This window comes from Gymnoscopelus microlampas (assembly GCF_963454915.1).
Source record: "Gymnoscopelus microlampas genome assembly, chromosome: 7".
Taxonomy (NCBI): domain Eukaryota; kingdom Metazoa; phylum Chordata; class Actinopteri; order Myctophiformes; family Myctophidae; genus Gymnoscopelus; species Gymnoscopelus microlampas.
In genome coordinates this window covers 19,218,226-19,235,066 of record NC_139944.1, presented here as the reverse complement: position 1 = coordinate 19,235,066, position 16,841 = coordinate 19,218,226, and the positions used below count along the sequence as shown (strand labels likewise).

General features: G+C 44.2%; 1 protein-coding gene across 3 annotated transcripts in view; it reads left to right on the top strand.

The window, feature by feature from the left end:
• fgd5a (FYVE, RhoGEF and PH domain containing 5a) overlaps window positions 1-16,841 on the top strand; it is a 54,273-nt gene that overhangs the window by 35,832 nt on the left and 1,600 nt on the right. The window contains exons 9-21 of one of the 3 annotated variants that reach the window (XM_084062537.1): window positions 1,470-1,520; window positions 2,095-2,153; window positions 3,649-3,720; window positions 4,881-4,949; window positions 8,254-8,337; window positions 8,442-8,521; window positions 9,273-9,369; window positions 9,666-9,803; window positions 10,108-10,210; window positions 11,728-11,864; window positions 13,285-13,386; window positions 15,234-15,388; window positions 15,937-16,841. The exon at window positions 15,937-16,841 is cut by the window's right edge and continues 1,600 nt beyond it. In XM_084062537.1, coding sequence (XP_083918663.1) covers window positions 1,470-1,520; window positions 2,095-2,153; window positions 3,649-3,720; window positions 4,881-4,949; window positions 8,254-8,337; window positions 8,442-8,521; window positions 9,273-9,369; window positions 9,666-9,803; window positions 10,108-10,210; window positions 11,728-11,864; window positions 13,285-13,386; window positions 15,234-15,388; window positions 15,937-15,973 — 1,184 coding nt within the window. In that variant the 3' untranslated portion in view covers window positions 15,974-16,841. Of the gene's footprint in view, window positions 1-1,469; window positions 1,521-2,094; window positions 2,154-3,648; window positions 3,721-4,880; window positions 4,950-8,253; window positions 8,338-8,441; window positions 8,522-9,272; window positions 9,370-9,665; window positions 9,804-10,107; window positions 10,211-11,727; window positions 11,865-13,284; window positions 13,414-14,008; window positions 14,148-15,233; window positions 15,389-15,936 lie in introns of those variants that run through there. The other 2 variants (XM_084062536.1, XM_084062538.1) reach the window with 2 other exon arrangements.

The window sequence follows — 16,841 nt, the reverse complement described above, 5'->3', positions numbered from 1 at the left end:
ACACTCTCACACAGACAGACGCACGCACGCACGCACGCACACACGCACGCACGCACGCACGCACGCACGCACGCACGCACTCACTCGCACACGAACGCTTACACTCACTCACACAACTCACACTCACACTTATTCCCATGCATGCGTTCACACCTGGCTGGGAGGAAAGATAAAGTGACAGAGAATCCATTCGAGGTGTGTGTTCGTATTTGTGTGTATGTGCGCACGCAAGTGTGTCTCTGTATGCATGCATATTCAGTGGGATTATCCTGGTTAAATAAATTCAAATAACACACGAGCGGCCATGATATGTCATGAACATATCATGTTTGCATGTGTTTTGCATGGTGCCTTAAACGCCCATAGACCATATATCACATCCTCTCCTGTATGATTGCTTTCATAACATGTTTCCTTGCGAAGCAGGAACTCCAATGCATTCCAATGGGAAGTTTCAATTGAACCGTGTTATAAAGCACTGTGTTAGACATGTCCAGGTACAGTAGATAAAGCCAGGTTGGGTTCCTCGGAATCCAACAATCCAATTACACCACTATCAGGCTGTATTGAGCCACAAATTGATCAATCATTCTCCATAATCGTGTTATACCCGGGGATGTGCATGCCCCAGCTACCTCTGTTGCTTACACATGTACGGCTGGCATCCATATCCAACACTACTGCGTCACACAAAAGCATCAAAAGTAGCAGATCCGCAGAAATTATTTTTGGACAAATTGAGGTTTCCACCGACAGAGACTATATCATTATAGGCAAAAATTGGCCAGTGTTGCGCATAGAAAATGAGTGTATGAGCAGATCTACAAGTGAAATGGTAAATGGTGCATTCATATAGCGCCTTTATCCAAAGAGCATTACATTCACACACACCGACGGCGGAGCTAAACCATGCAAGCACCAACCTGCTCATCGGTAGCAGTTGGGGGTTCAGTGTCTTGCTCAAGGACGCTTAGACAGTAACACAGGGGGGAGCTCGGGATCAAACCATGAACCTTTCCGATTCCCAAGCGGTCGCTCTACCTCCGGAGCCACTGAGGCTTACCACGTGTTTCGGAGAAATCCAGCAGAACTATTCTTCTTTAGTCTGTTACACTCACTCACTCATGTGCTCTCGAGTGTTTTCTGTCCATGGCCGTGTCAAAGTCTCGCTTCCCGTAGACTGCTCTCGCAACAGGCCAAGCTCCGATCCCCTCAGACAGAAATAGTAATTTCAACAGCTTTGTCTCTTTTTTTTTGTTTTTTGTCTTATTGCTCAATACCCACCCATGTGCAGTTTCAGATCAATTGGCCAACCCATTGAGGAGACAATTTGATGTAGACTGGCAGACAGACAGACAGACAGACAGACAGACAGACAACGTTCTGTAAAAAATTGTATAGTAGGCAGCACTGGCTTTTTGAACTGCCATCTTTGTCTTTTTTTTTACCACTTTGTCTTTTCCCCCCAGATTACCTGAACAACCTCTCTCCTGATTCCAAAGAATACGAGGACACACAAGGTAAGCCCCTGTAGGGCGGGCGCTTCTCTTCTTTTATGCTCCGGGGATACAGCGCTAGCCTGAATGATCTGTCATAAAGCTGTCATAAACATTGTCATTTTTGTCAGCCATCAACGCCACCCACACCCACACCCACACACATGCACACACACACACACACACACACACACACACACACACACACACACACACACACACACACACACACACACACACACACACACACACACACACACACACACACACACACACACACACACACACACACACACACACACACAGACACAGTCACACACAGCAGATGATACACAGTAAAATCCTGTGTTAATTCATCTAGTTATAACTCTAGAGAGCACACGAATGCAGCCAAATGGACCCTTACGGGTCTATTTGGTTCCATTTGTGCACTCTCATTCTCAAGTGTTAAATTAACGCTCAGGAATTATATTTTATTTATCAGTAGCTAGTTGTTGAGACAGTACCAGAGTGTGCCTCCTGTGAATGGAGCCGCACATAAATCTCACCCGTCTCCCCCATGTGTTGTGTTGTTGTGTTTTGTTGTGTTGTGGTGCAGCTGCCCTGGTGATCGTGTCCGAGGTGGCGGATCAAGCCAACGACAGTCTCAAACAGGGGGTAAGTTGAGCACACACACACACACACACACACACACACACACACACACACACACACACACACACACACACACACACACACACACACACACACACACACGCACACACACCCCGACCCAGCACGTGTATGCATCTCACATTTTAATTCAGATCATGTACCTATACCGTACCGCCTCCCGTGGTGTCATCTGATTGACTGCACGCCACTTGCGTCGCGGATATTGGTCTTTTCCTTTCATGGCGGCAACGTGCTGGCAATATCAGTATCACCACACCGCTCAAGCATGAAGACTAATGCCTGGTTTACACTTAGTTGCTGTAAGGCTCTCAAAAGTGGGGTCTTGGGGGCGGGGGGGGGGGGTTCCAGGGGGTCTCCTGCAAAAGTAGTTAGTATAGCATCACTATCATTTTAACCACTTTATCCATTATACGTTTGCTATTCAAAAATAGCAGATATACAAGCTTACAGTGCGGGAGCTTATACATCTGCTATTTTTGAACATTTTTGAAACATTTTTGTGTAAAAAATGTTTTTTACACTTAATCTTCTCTTCTGGGGGTCCCTGGCACAAAACATTTTCAGATGGGGGTCTGCGGCCAAATACATATCAATTTGGGGGTCCTTGTCACAAAAAGGTTGAGTGAGAATTATATTGTAAAGTGTCGTGCACTGAAAATAGCAGATTTACAAGCTCACAACCCGCCGCACTACAACTAAGTATAACTCAGGCTTTAGATACAGCCATGTTATTCTCTCGGTGTCAAGCCCTCTCATGGATGACAGAGGCTTTGTGAGGGAAGTAAAGGCCCTCTCCTCACTTAGATATTGGCCTCCTAAAAGTCAATTCTGAGGGCGAGGAATGATGATGTCATCAAGGGGTCCCAGGTGCATCGTAAACAAAGGGTGCAGTGTAAGGTTTGGACGATACTTGCGCTCCCCTCTCACTTACACAGACTGTGAAATTATTCACACATGCACACGCACACACACTCACTCGTGCGCGTGCACACAGACACACGCACACACACACACAGGCATGCACACTCCCCCACTGTTTTTCTCCTCTGGCTGTCAAAAACCGTGGCCTCCCCCGTGGCTTACTATCAGTTGACTCGTTTCTGTCACACTCCCTTTATCTCGTTCTCTTAAGCGTGCGCACATCATTTATGCGAGAGTGGGCGCACACACACACACACACACACACACACACACACACACACACACACACACACACACACACACACGCACACACACAAACAGCAGGAGCAAACAAGCTAAGAAACAGTGGAAACAGAGGGTCTCTCTATCTCGTTTTCCAGTATCACATCCCCCCTGTCTTTCATTCACAAACAAACAGGGGACAGTTTCATTCTCTCTTCCCTTCCGCCCATCGCTGGAAAAATCACAGAACACCCTCCCTTCTGCCCCCGCTCAACAACCCCCCCCCCCCCCCCCCCCCACCTCTCCCTCCTCTCTTTCCCTCTCTTTCTTTTAGGAGAACCTGCTGCGTCTGGTTCATATAGAGTACAGCGTCCGAGGCAAGCGGGACCTCCTCAAACCCGGAAGGGTGAGCGCCATCTGGACAACGTCACCGTGTTTCACTTATCAAAATAACAACGACATGTGTTATCTGGGTGCCAGTCTGTAAGCCTTATGCTGGATCTATGCTCTGTTCAGACTGGCAGCCTATTCAGAATAGATGTAGTGTAGGAACAATTAGGGGCTAGTTGAGATGCCCATCCACCACAGGGCAGAAGACAGTTTAACCTTTTACTATTAATGTAGAGATTACATTATGCAAACACTCCTGCTGAGGGAACAGAAAAGACAAGGACTAAATAAGTAGCAAGTCTCAACCTTAAATAAATGACCGGTATGCACCACCCACACAATAATGAAAGAAATAACTGATTGGCTTAGGCATTGATTAGCTTCATCTAAATCAGCAGTGTACATTAACTCAATCAAAATCAGATGTGTAAACGATCAATAAACTCAATTTAGCCCAAATCCAATTGTTGGCATATTCAGATTGGAATCAGATGTTTTTTATCAAGTCTGAACAGCCTAAAAAGAAAACACATGGAAACAAAATATTGTGTTTTGAACCACAAGTGGCTTGAAATGCGATTCATATCTGGTTTCTAAAGATGTGTCTCAGTCTGAACACTCAAACACTGAAGCCTGATTTATAATTTGTTGTGCAACTTTGTAGCTCACTGAAAAAAAGCCAATCTGCTAATCAGAGATCTGCTGATTTTGGCAAGTGACACCGTCGTACGACAGAGCATACTGTAGATTGAGCATTACTCATGCCTATACTTACCACAGTAACGTATCTTTGCTGTCGGGCAGAAACTTCCATATTTTAACTTTTTGTGTTAAAACACAAAAAAAGTCCTACTTGATCATACTACACACAAAAGCATCTAAAGTAGCAGATCCGCAAGCTCGTGCCGCGTTTCGAGCTTGTAGATTGCGCTACTTCTGATGTTTTTGAATTTGAATCCTGAAAAGTCACCGTTTGGGACATACTGTATGAGGTTTCCACCCGACAGATAGACGATATGCAGATTGGTGGACGATCTGTGCATACACAAAGCAGAAATGATCGCTTGCAAATAACAGTGCAGACAGTCAGTCCTAAAGATCATAATTGAGTAACAAAAACAGCGTCAGGAAACAAACAAATCTTCTCTCTCTCTCTGTGTGATGTTCTCCTTACAGGTGTTTGTCAAGGAGGGCACTCTCATGAAGGTCTCCAGAAAGAGCAGACAGCCCAGACACCTGTTTCTGGTAAGATATGTTGCTTGTTTGGTTGTTTGTTTGTTTGTTTGTTTTTGTCCTGCTAAAGCATACGGTAGCGATGAATCGTTGCGTCCGGTGCGGTTGGCTGTCATGTTAGCGTTACATCAGAGTCTCTCAGTCAACGCAGCGTTACCCAAAAACACCTGCTACCATCCACCAACTATGCTGGGAAAACGCATTCCGGGTTAGTTTGAACATATTTGGTGGGGGAGGGGGTATTGGGTGGAGGTCTGTCTGAGTGATGCTGGGTGGGGTGGGGGACAGAGGGGACATTGGTTCAAGGCCACAGAGCTCCGTCGAAACACCACACCCATCCAGCGAGGGCCGGCCGGCCAGCCAGCCTCTCTTCTTCTCCGCTCTCCTCTCCTCCTCCTCTCTCTCTCTCTCTCTCTCTCTCTCTCTCTCTCTCTCTCTCTCTCTCTCTCTCTCTCAGGACTTGTTTTCCAGGCCGGGCCCCGCGCTTCCTTTACAGGATGTTTGGTGTAGGTCACTGGATGCCGGCTTCCTGTGTATGAGGGAGGGGTCTGACAGCAAAGCGAAGGCCAGACACCCTGTAGAATGCAGAGAGGAGGAGGAGGTGACGGGGGGGTGTACAAACACATGAAGTAGAGAGGCGCGTTCTATTGTTCCGTAAAATAACACTGTGCTGTGTCATATTATAAATGACATTTGAATAGTTTATCCAGTGTTTCTCAAATGGGGCTAGGTGTGCCCCTAGGGGTACGCAGAGGTACTGCAGGGGGTATGTGAGAAATATTGTTGCTGTAAAAAACCCTCTTATCTCCATATTTTATGTGACACAAAATGATCAAAAGTAGCAGATCTACAAGCTTGAAACGCGGCGCAAAGCGATGTGTTTTACTACTTTGCTACTTGATGTTTTTGAATCCTGAAGGTTTCCACCCTGTTGTAATAGAGACGATATAGTAAAATTTACGTGTAATGATAAAACTTTAACAAATGTGTGTGAACGTGCAGCTTTCTAAAGCTTTAAACCAAATTAAGTCAAAAACATAACTAGGACAACTGCTACTGAATAAGTACTTTTGCTCAGTCAGTTTGTCATAAGTTTAAGTTTATCATATTAGCATCTCAGTGATTCCACTATAATCAGAATAGAATGCACTCTGTGGTTTTTCTCTACCCATCTCTAGAGATAACATCCCTTTTTTGGCAAACGTTTCCAAAAAAGTTCAAAAGATGTCTCATTTTCTTTCTCGTTTTCATCGCACGGCGAAGTACATACTGCAGGGCTTTAAGTGTTTAATAGTGTTTGTAGTGGAATGATAGCTGGAAGGGTTGTTGGTGGAAGCTCTGCAGATATAAGGCTTATATGACCAGGATCGCTCCGGAGGGTCAGGTGGAATTTATGAGCGTTTAAAGAGATAGGGAATCCAAACGGTGGCGGCAATGATGATGAAAGACATCACTCACCTCAAGAGACAGAGAGATGCTGCTGAACCCGGTGACCATCACATCCACTGTTGCCAGATATTGCCAGATAAATAAGCAACTAGGTCTATGAAAACAAGCCCAAAAGAAGCGACTATTAGGCCACATGAGCACTTTATAAACCTATATGCATCGGCTATTAGAAAATGTGCGATGCAACCCGGTGTGAGCTTGTAGATCTGCTATTTTCAAACAGATCTTGGGGGGGGGGGAAAGCGAAGCATTTTGAATATTTTTCTAAACATTTTAATAACTCAAATCTGGTTCAAAATGTAAAAAATATGGGGGGGGGGGGGGTCCGTGGACAAATACATATTAATTTGGGGGGTCCTTGACACGAAAATGTTTGAGAACCACGTGGTTTAAACAACATTAGGAAACAAGCCCAAATAAGCAACTGCATTTGACAAACAAGCCCAAAAACCCGCAACTACCAATAATTTACAAGCTACTTTACAGAAAAACAAGCCCAAAGTCGCTTATAATAAGCAGACATGGCAACACTGGTCCCACTATGCCACTGTCACAGCCCGACTTTCAAGGAAGAGATGGGAGCGGGATGAGTGAGCCAGAGAGATTAAATGGACCAAAAGAGTGGCGAGAGAGAGATGTGTCAGGAAAAAAGAATGACAGAGAGATTGGGTTGGTAGTCGTGATGAAAGGTTTGCCATTGAAAACAGCAAATGTCTACGGCATCATGGGGTCATGAAGGTACATTTCGCATCACTGCGAAAGTCATTTGTGGATTCTTGTACTGTTTTTATGAGTGGCATTTATATTGCGGATGGAATCCTAGTGTACCCAAGTAGTAGAACAGCCGGCGGTGGCCACAGCCCTGAGGTCATAGTCCGGACGGCTATGAGAGGCCGGCCGGGGATCACATGCTGCTCTGTCCCCAACCAGTCGGCCGGCCGGGCAGCGACTGTGCACTGTTTTTGTTGTTGTTGTTGTGGTGGTTGTAGGAGGAGAAGGCTGGATCCACCCAGTTCTGGTTCTCACAGCAACAGCGCTGAGAGCATGCTAGCCTGGGAAGAGGCAGGGAGGGCTGGGAGCCAGAAGCCTGAGAGCTGGGTGGAGAATTCCTGGATGCTGTCTTTACAAGCCCCTAACGGATGTTTAGAGCACACATTAGGTGTGACCAATGATGTCACCTCTTTTGTCCGGCTCAAAATAAAACACCCCGGGAAATACAATGGAGCACGAGTTATGTTCTGAGGATCACAATAGTTTTGGTTTGACAAGCAAATAAATGCAGAATTTATTTTTTGCCTTACTTTGTTGTGTTTACATGGGAACTGAAGACTGAAGGGTTGCACAGACTGAGGTGTATGTGTATAGTGTGAAAGGAAATACAATCCAAGAAGTCATTGTGGAGCATGGCCGGCTTGGGATGTAGTCAAGGCTAGCACTGCCTCCTTGTGGCCATTATTTATTATCGCGTTGAGAGAGTACAACCAGTTTGGTACAAACAACACATTCTTATTTATTCACCACATGATGCATTGTAAACAAATAGAACACATTTCTGGAAAACATGAATGAAGCTGACCATGTTTCTTTTACTATTTTTAAGAGATTTTTAGCTGACCTGATACTGAAGAAGACATGCACCTGCTTGGTGTAATTTTTGGTTTTAATTCTTTTTAAGCCTGTTTTTAATGTGTACATTGTTATAATGTCATGTCTGTAAAATCACATTGTTGCGAATGTCCTTTTTGTATACAGGGGCGCCATTGAGAAAGAGACCCTGGTCTCAATGGATTTCCCTGAAATAAAGGTTTCAAACAATCAATTGTGGGATACGTAACACTGTTCTCTCCTCCTCTGTCATCCCCATCAGATGAATGACATCATGCTCTACACGTACCCTCAGCAGGACGGTAAATACAGGCTGAAGAACACCCTGTCTCTGTCTGGGATGAAGGTAAACAGACTCTTCTTCTCTCCAATCCACTGCTGACTCCTCTCCTCTGTGTGGTACTGTAGGTTTAGCTGACTGTCATGTGACGTGTTTGATTCTATGTCCAGGTGAGCAAGCCCGTCCTGGACAACGTGCTGAACTGTTTGAGGATCGAGGTGTCCGACATCACCATCACACTCTCCGCCAGGTGAGGGACTCTTGAGCGTGGTTTATACTTTGTCATACGACGGGTGTTTCGTTTGCCGAAAACACGGCAAAAAATGCACCTGCGTCGTGGGCTTGGTAGATCGGCTGTTTTCGACGAACGACACCACGTCAATTAAGCAATTATGCTTCATCAGCAGCAGACTTCTGACGTGAGACCGCCGTTCTCCCGAGGCCTTGGGTCAGACAGAAACATTTTGTCACAGACATTAATTAAACATGCAAAAAAAGTGATTTATTTCAACTTAAATGCCATAATAAAATATAACATCAACAACAATCAGTGTGAATGGGTACTGTATCAGTATCTGCAGTGTGTGTGTGTGTGTGTGTGTGTGTGTGTGTGTGTGTGTGTGTGTGTGTGTGTGTGTGTGTGTGTGTGTGTGTGTGTGTGTGTGTGTGTGTGTGTGTGTGTGTGTGTGTGTGTGTGCGCGCGCACGTGAACATGTAAATGAAAATAAAGACAGGATTGGTTTAAGAATGTCCTTGTAATGTCTATTGTATGTCTTGTCAAAAAAATGTTTGCATCATCTGTCGAAAGAAATGTATCTGTTTGTTTGTCCACAAAAGAAAATAAAGTACAAATCATAAAAAAATAAAATAAAGACAGGAACCCCCCCCAAAAAAATTGCTGTTCACTGGAGAAGAATAGAGAGAGCATCAAACAGGCAGAGGGGGAAGGCTGTCAAACATTACATCCAACTGTCTGTATTTCTGTCTCTGTCTCTCTCTAGCTCTGTTGGAGAGAGGGAGGACTGGTTCCACACGTTGATTCGAGCTATAGCGGACAACGCCGCAGGACTCTGCACGTTTGGCGGACCCTGCAGCGAGGTAAGAATCCAGAGGCCTACTACTAAAGATAAGACGTTATGGAGCACTGTTGCAGGCTTTGTAATGCTCTCTGGTAGTTTGTGTTTTAACCCATTACAACTGGGAAAGCATCTGTGTCATTTTAGATTTTAGCTATGTATTATAGCAACATACGTTTTTCAGAAAGAAAAAAAAAGTTTGATAACTACTGATTTAGAAGGCATTTGTAGAATGGGCCTCAGGTCTCCATGGGTTTACACAAGCTGTGAAAAGACCTGGCCTTGTTGTAAAGTGTTAACAACAAGGCTCCTCTCCAGGCCCGGGAGAAGCTGTGGATGGCTCTGGGTGAGGCAGCTCCAGTTCTGGTGCCAGTGTCCCACGTCATGATGTGTATGAACTGCACCTCCGACTTCAGCCTCACTCTCAGGCGCCACCACTGCAACGCCTGTGGCAAGGTCCGACATCTTCTGTACACCATAAAACCAACACCATAACACCTACACCATCTTATTATTATCAAAAATGTTCTTTATATGTTCATCTTTATAGTTATAAAAGCTTGGTGCGGACGGCTTATTATTATTGTGTTTCATTTTTATTCACTTATTTATTTATTTCTATCCACAACGCTGAGGAAGTACAAGAAGAATGTCACTGGCTGCGATGTTGTTGTGACAGCTGTATTGTAAGCACGGGGACAACAGCAACCAACATTGAACCTCGAGACCTCATTGCTTCTCTCTTCCTCCCCCTGTGCAGGTGGTGTGTCGATCTTGTTCCAGGAACAGATACCCACTGAAGTACCTCAAAGACAGGGTGGTCAAAGTGTGTGACCACTGCTACGCACAGCTCAGGAAAAGAGGTGTGTCTGCATGCGCTTATCTTGTGTATAACGTGTGTATCGTGTGTGTGTGTGTGTGTGTGTGTGTGTGTGTGTGTGTGTGTGTGTGTGTGTGTGTGTGTGTGTGTGTGTGTGTGTGTGTGTGTGTGTGTGTGTGTGTGTGTGTGTCTTGTTCTTGCTGTCTGACAGAAAGATGATATCCTGGTGTCTTCGGTTTTGTTCTAAAAATGATCGTGTGCAGAGATGGAAGAAGCACTCAAATGTTTTTACTTTTAAGTAAAAAATATCAATACCCTGTTGTAGAAATAGTCTATTACAAGTACAAGTTAGGTATTCAAATTGTACTTGAGTAAAAGAATAAAAGTATTGGCATCACAATGGCCCTCATTTATCAACGCAGCTTATAAACCGGCGTATATTTTTCCATATTTTCGGCCGTGCACCAACGTCGAAGTCACATTTATAAAAGGATCCTAAAGAGCTGATCCGAGCGTACATCAGGTCGGGGCTTTGATAAATCTCACGTCTGAAAACGAGCGTCATTTAAATAACACACCCTTAAATATTCTCAAAACGCCCCGATTTTACGACATGAAGACGAACCAGAATACGACCAATACGTCTTCATAACTCTCTATGACATAACGCCATAACATAGGACAAGCTATACTGTAAGTTTGTAGTCCATGAAATGTTCGTCGGGAGTAGGCTACCGAAAATGCGCTCGCATGAAGCGCTGTATATTTTGAAAATAGCAGATCTACAAGTTCACAACGCGTCACGTTGTGAGCTTGCAGATCTGCTATTTTAAAATAGCCAATGCAACCGAATGACTGTTAAAGCAGTTTGTTTAAATTACTTTATAAAATGTTATATTTTCACAGGGATTATTTATTAGTGTATATACATTTTGGAGTGGATATATGTGTCCAGATGCCTGTCAGACCGTCAGACAATGCTGCTCCGCAGGTCTAGAATGGAATAAACGGGCGCAGCCAACGTCAACAACTGGTCTCTCGACCAGACGTGAGATCTCAGCGTAAAGTAGGATGAAGCCCACGTCAGGATATATTGATAAATGCCGAAAGGTGCGGTGATCTCGCCGTACGCTCATTATTCGGGCTGCACCGCGTTGATAAATGATGGCCTATGTACTTAAGTACCAAAAGTTAAAGTATTCATTATGCAGAAGGTCCCATTCACAAGTTTTCAAATGTATAAAAATCCTTTGAAAATAGAACATCTACAAGCTCATTATTATTATTATTATTATAAGTGGTTTTGTAATAATAATCAAAATGTACAGTAAATTTTTTAGTGGAGTAAAATTACAATATTTGCCTTTGAGATGTAGTGGAGTAGAAGTACAATTATTGAACATTGGAAGTACTCCAGTAAAGTAAAAATACCTCAGAATTGTACTTAAGTAAAGTACTTCAGTAAATGTACTTAGTTACTTTCCACCACTGATCGTGTGTGTGTGTGTGTGTGTGTGTGTGTGTGTGTGTGTGTGTGTGTGTGTGTGTGCATTTCTCCAGGTGGCAGTATGTCGGGGGCATGCGGTAACTCGAGTCCTCGTTCACACCGGGCTAGCCGGCCAATCTCTGCCGTGTTCCAGAGCTTACAGCCCCCAAGCCTGTGGAAGACCAGAAAGTCCAGCTCTCCTCTGAACCAGGTCAGTGGTCCTCTACTCACATTTCCACAACCACCCCCCCCCCCTTTTTTTCTCCAACGGGGAATACATTTCAAAGACCCACTTTTACTCTGACAGTATACAAATGGAACCAAATGGAACCAAATGGACCCTAACAGGTCCATTTGGTTCCATTTGTATACTGTGATAGTTACAGACTTGTAAGGGTCCATTTAGAACCCCTTCAAGCTAACTTGAAAGTCCTTGAACCCCACTAGCATAAAGAGGTGTTCCCTGACCGGGAATCGAACCCGGGCCGCGGCGGTGAGAGCGCCGAATCCTAACCACTAGACCACCAGGGACCTACAAGGGTCTATTTTGAACCCCTTCAAGGAAACTTGAAAGTCCTTGAACCCCACATAAGCATAAAGAGGTGTTCCCTGACCGGGAATCGAACCCGGGCCGCGGCGGTGAGAGCGCCGAATCCTAACCACTAGACCACCAGGGACCTGGAAGCCATCTGTCACAAGTTCAGTACTTGTAAATCCACTGGAATGTCAGTGCTGTCTGGTATGCAGCGTATTTGAGAGGGAACACAGACCTCAGTGTGTAGTACAGAAAAATGGCCTGTAGAGTGCGCTCTCCCTGTAAGTTAGTCAGTTTGTTGACCTTACCCATCTCTATTCTGTGTTTTACACAGACCATAATGCCTAGCAACAGCAGTCCCCTAGAATACTGGTTTAGCTTTAAGAATACATTGCAAAAAGCTGTATTTATCCGTAAATGAGGTGGCAAAGACTAAAAGGTAATCATCTAAACACACACATCTTATTCTCTAATATCTTGTGAACATATAGGCCTACTGTACGTGTGTCATATGGCTGTCACTACTGCGGAACCTGCAACGGACTCTACATTTTACAGCGCATTATGGATCCCACTGGAGTTCTGTTCTGGGCGGATAGCATCATGGTATATCGTCTAAGGATAAGGATAAGGATAATTCCTTTTAACAGGTCGTTCATGAAAGTCCTTGCGGTCTTGTTTCCAATGAGAACCTGTGAGCAATTAAGGGTTAAGAGTCTTGCTCAGGGACAAATTTCATTTCATCGACACATATGCTGACCTGGCCTGGAATCGAACCTGGGGCAACCAGGGCCTCTGGCTCCCTAGGCGGGCTCACTAACCATTCAGCTATGGCCGTCTCTGTCGGGTGGAAACGTCATATGTCCAAAACAGTTACTTATCAGGATTCAAATAAAAAAATAACAAAGGTAGCAGATCACGAGCTGGAAACGTGTCGCTTGTATACCTGTTACTTTTGATACTTTTGTGTGACGCTGTATATGACCAAGTAGGGCGTAAGGTTAAGAATATGGAGTTAAGAGGTTTCTGCCCGACAGCAACGATATGTAACAAAAAACACTGAATAACCTTTTTCTTTGATGTATTATACTCCTAGGTGTCGCTGGGGGCAGAGGGCTCCACCATCAGCGGCAGCCTGCACCGCCGGAAAAAGAGCAAGAGGAAGTGGAAGAGGCTGTGGTTCCTCCTCAAAGACAAGGTGCTCTACACCTTCACAGCCCGCGAGGTGAGGGGGCACAGAGACTCCCCACACCGGCCCCGAAACCTTAACCACACACAACCACTTAAACCCCATGCGTTGTTGAGCGGAGTCCCTCAGGGCCCTATACTAGTGCCTCTTCATGTTTTCGCTCTACATTGAATATCTTCGCTGAAAATAGCCGTGTTGTGAGCTTGTTGATCGGCTATTTTCGGCAACCGTTTTCCCAGAATACGGATGCTGGGGTTCAAGTGGTTATGCCCTAGTTTTATACTTTGACGTACGATGGTGTTGTGTGAAAATAGCTGATCGACAAGCTCAAAACATGTAAAGAAAAAAGTAAAGAAAAAAGAAAAGACGGGTTGTGTGCGTGTAGATCGGCTATTTTTGCAGTTTTTGGAAATGTTAGACGTTTTTGAGACATTTTTAAACAATCTTCGCCTATAATGACATACCCAAAATAGGGACGCCAGGTTGAAAGTACACACTGACAGACACTCACACATCCAGGGAGGTATTCTGTGGAAACCTCATAAGCCCAAAACGGTTAGTTTTCAGGATTCAAATTCAAAAATATCAAAAGTAGCAGATCTACAAGCTCAAAGCGTGTCGCTTTGCGTAGTATGACAGTGTCGCTCGCCGATGCGACGTGCCGAGATCAGCTCTTTCAGGCGGCCAGCGACGCCATCACACGGCGGCTTATAAATGAAGTCTAACACGCTCACAAAACACTCGCCCTTCATCTCTCCTTATAACTCACTGTTCCGTCTGGCCAGCGCACTGTGAAATTTAAACCCGTTTAACGTTCACCACTCCTGCCGTTCAGCCTACAATCCAATTCTCTTACCCTTGCCTCCGGGCAACACTAATTACTCTCCTAATCTGGGGGATCTCTGTGCTCCTTTAGTTTTGCTTTGGCAAGAACATCCTTGAATCTCACTCTTTTGCTTTATTCTTTATGTTGCATCCCAGGGGAAGGGCGGAGGGGTGAAGGGGTCACTATAGTAGATGCATGCCAGGATTGGGGCCTCAAGAGTGGGGGCAACTAATATAACTTTCTGTCGGGCGGAAACCTTGTATGTCTAAAATAAAACGTTCCTTTTTTTTATTAGCATTTGAAAATAGTGAAAATAGCCGATATGCAAGCTCACGAGTCGCGATGCGACACGTTGTGAGCTTGTAGATCTGCCATTTTCACTACTTTTGTGTGACACTCTTGTTTGATGAAGTAGGGCATTCATTTACGAAAAAACATAAAAAGTTGAAATGTGGAGATATGAGGTTTCTGCCCCACAGCTACGATGAGACTCATGAAAAGGGTCTGTGACCACTTTTTCCACTAAAAAGGAGGGCTTTTTTTCTAATCTAATTGCTACTATAAGTCTATGAATGGACTGTTTTGGCTCAGAAGCTTTCAGATTGGAACCATTGATGATTTTTCGTCAAAGGGGGGACCTTAACTTTCTGAGCATTCGAAAATGAGAAAGGGTTAGAAAAAAGAGGCGCATCGTGTTTTTTGATAAACCCAGCATGCATCTACTTCAACATAATAAGTGCTCCCCTACCCCCTGGGTTGCATGAAATGGTTGATATGTACGGCATACTGTATAAAACACGACTATCATTATGGATGATGCCATTGTCCTTAACCACTAAAGCTTCAACGACCGGGGTCCCCCCAGGGGTATATCCTTTCAGCGTTGTGAGATTTCAGATCTGCTGCTTTTGATGCTCTTGTGTGACGCTGTAGTATGATCAAGTAGGGTGTTAATTTAGGAAAAAATAAATAAAATAAAGAGTTTTCTACCCGACAACAACAATTATGCTCTCTCCCTTGGTCTCCTCAGGACAAGTTGGCTTCAGAGACCCTTCCTCTGCAGGGCTTCACGGTCAAGCTGACAGAGAGGCCGGAGGGAGAGGAGAGCAGCAACGTGTTCCAGCTCTACCACAAGAAGACCCTGTACTACACCTTCAGGGCAGACGACCAGCACACTGCACGCAGGTCAGCAGCGGTCGACACGCGTGTGCATTAATACTCATAAGTCATCAGTGTTGTAGGGATGGAACAGTTAATCGAACTAATCGGTTTAATTGATTAAATAATCGATTTTGGGAGAAGAAATCGATTTATTTTCTTTTTTATTGCGAAAACTATGAGCTGAAAGATTGTAGTTTAAAAAAATAATAGCTGATGTACAAGATCGTAGATAAGTTAATCAGATTAAAATTGATAAAAAAATGTTCATGTCGATTGGTTCATATGTACAAAATGTTATCAAAAATGATTAAAAGAACGCATCTGAAGATTATTCGATTAATCAAAAACGTAATTGATAGAATAAGTCCTTAGAAAATAATCAATAGTTGTAGCCCTACTTGAGTGTTAGTTTAAATCTGAAAGTGTTTGTTGTATTTATTCTCTCTGTCATTGAAAACTTGGAACCTATGTGGTTCTACTCTGCCTGTGCTAGTTGTAGACTTTTTTTTTACCTCTGTGATCTGTTATCGTTATTGCGCACAAGATTCAAATTCCCATCTCTTGTCTTACAGATGGGTAAATGCCATGGAGGAGGCTACCGTTTTATAACACCTAGCCAGGCGTGCGTGCGTGCGTGCGTGCGTGGGCCCTGCTGATCATGACTGCTTTAAACTCAGCCTCTGTGGAGTACAACCACGTTCCACCAGAAACCACCGTCAAATCAGCAAGGCTAAAGTACATTAAAGTCTGCCCCGCAGCGGATTGCTTTACACTACGAGGAATTATTTAATGAGTGTTTGACAAGCCTGCCCTCTAACGGTAGGAGTGTTTTGAAACATGCAGCAGTGGAGTGAGGCCTGGGGATTCAGCAGCCGTGTGCAGAAGAAACCTGTCATTGGAATACGCCAACACATAAAAGCTCTTTTTAATCACACAACCAATTCTCTGCTCAATGCAAGGGTTTCTCACAAGGTGCCGTTTGGATGAGTCAAACATCTTCAGAGGCTGAAAACCCATAGCTGCGCCTTCCTAAGTGGGCCTCCTTCACATTTGTTTCTACAAATCAAGCTGTGTCGTATTTATACAGCTGCTATTAAACGAAGCCCTACCCGCATTTCTACTGGACTGATGAGAAAACGTGTGTCTCTGCGGGAAACCATCTTTTTATACATGAGAGAAACCTCCATCCACGTCCTATGATGGATTTCACCATTTTGATGCCGCACAAATGCAAACATAATAACAAAAGATTAAAAAAGAAAGAAAGAAAAAAACATTATTCCCTCCATTTTAGAGTATGTAAGAGATATTTGCTATTCTGAATATATAGTGTGAGCTACACAATACTGTTATTGAAGTGAATTATATGACGTATTTGTACATAAATGTGTTACAAGATGTTTTGAGTAAGATACCATTTGAATCATCATAGTGTGTGTACATTAGATTCCTTGTGCTACTTTCTCTTTCTAAATGG